This window comes from Lycium ferocissimum, unplaced genomic scaffold, assembly GCF_029784015.1.
Source record: "Lycium ferocissimum isolate CSIRO_LF1 unplaced genomic scaffold, AGI_CSIRO_Lferr_CH_V1 ctg1686, whole genome shotgun sequence".
Lineage (NCBI taxonomy): Eukaryota > Viridiplantae > Streptophyta > Magnoliopsida > Solanales > Solanaceae > Lycium > Lycium ferocissimum.
The window spans coordinates 148,695-150,114 of record NW_026716861.1 but is presented as its reverse complement, the minus strand read 5'-3'; the positions used below and the strand labels follow the sequence as shown (position 1 = coordinate 150,114).

The following is a 1,420-nucleotide window of genomic DNA, read 5'->3' as shown; positions in this document are numbered from 1 at the left end:
TTTAAATAGTTAATAATCAATAATTCATCAAATTTTGAAGATTCACTAAGCAGAAGTATCAATATTACACATTTCAAATGAAGGTTAAATGTGTCTATCTAAATAACACAAGGACCAATATTAAATTTTATATAATTCAGTGACTATATGACACAAATTTCCACAGGAAAATCATAATCTTTGAAATTTCAAAACTTGTTAGAACCTGTGAAAGATCATCATACTAGGCCAGTAAATCAGCTATTTAAACCCATACAAAGTGTCTCTAAATAAACACATTCTCAAGTTTAATTAACCAAAAAAAGAAGAAGAAGATGAGCTTCCCCAAATTCTTCCCCCTTTTTGTCTTCCTTTACTTTGGCCAATATTTTTCATCTGTTACTCATGCTGCCACTTTTAACATTATCAATCGGTGCACCTACACAGTTTGGGCCGCCGCCTCCCCTGGGGGAGGCAGGCAGCTCAACTCGGGCCAATCTTGGAACCTAGATGTGAAGCCTGGAACAATCCAAGCTCGCATTTGGGGCCGAACCAAATGTAACTTTGATGGTAATGGTCGAGGCAAATGCGAGACTGGAGACTGTAAAGGGCTTTTACAATGTCAAGGCTATGGTAGTCCACCCAACACTTTAGCTGAATTCGCACTTAATCAGCCCAATAACCTGGACTATGTCGATATTTCTCTTGTCGATGGATTCAACATTCCTATGGAATTTAGCCCAACCAATGGTGCCTGCCGTAATCTTAGATGCACAGCACCTATTAAAGAGCAATGTCCAAGTCAATTACAAACACCAGGCGGATGTAACAATCCATGTACTGTTTTCAAGACTAATCAATATTGTTGTACAAATGGACCTGGATCATGTGGACCTACTGATCTCTCAAGATTTTTTAAGACAAGGTGCCCAAATGCTTATAGTTATCCACAGGATGATCCAACTAGTTTGTTTACATGTCCTGCTGGTACAAATTACAGGGTTGTTTTCTGCCCTTAATTAGAACTATATATAACTACACTAGTAGTACTAAGAAGTATTGAATAAAAAGAAAGTGACAAAGAGGAGAGAGCTGGTGGGATGTCTTGTTCACCGTTGTCACATTCATTTGCAGTTGATATATAGTACGTATCTGTTAAATTATTAAATGAGTTAAGCTTCATCAAGACTTGTTTCCTACAGAAATTAATGAAAAATATGAATTATGTTATGTAAGAAGAATTGTCAATCACCCTTCAACTCAATCGTACTTTCAAGAATTACGGTCCAAACAAGCATTTTTGGGAGAAGTGAATTTTTAACCCTTTACGAGCTTGTTTTAATTTTATATCATTTTTACAAGAGATTTTCATTTTTACAAATAAGAGGTCTGAAAAAGTCATTTTCCTCTTTCAAATTTGTGAGTGTTCATAAGAGATCAT

At 35.9% G+C, this 1,420-nt stretch overlaps 1 protein-coding gene across 1 annotated transcript; it reads left to right on the top strand.

The window, feature by feature from the left end:
- The first annotated feature begins 254 nt into the window (after window positions 1–254).
- Window positions 255–1,165, top strand: LOC132042654 (pathogenesis-related protein R major form). Its single transcript, XM_059433186.1, has one exon. The coding sequence runs from the start codon at window positions 315–317 to the stop codon at window positions 996–998; it is 684 nt and encodes a 227-aa protein (XP_059289169.1). The 5' UTR covers window positions 255–314; the 3' UTR covers window positions 999–1,165.
- Window positions 1,166–1,420: the final 255 nt, after the last annotated feature.

Excerpts from the sequence above, each read along its gene's own strand:
- LOC132042654 (XM_059433186.1), top strand. The coding sequence starts at position 315 with ATGAGCTTCCCCAAATTCTTCCCCCTTTTTGTCTTCCTTTACTTTGGC.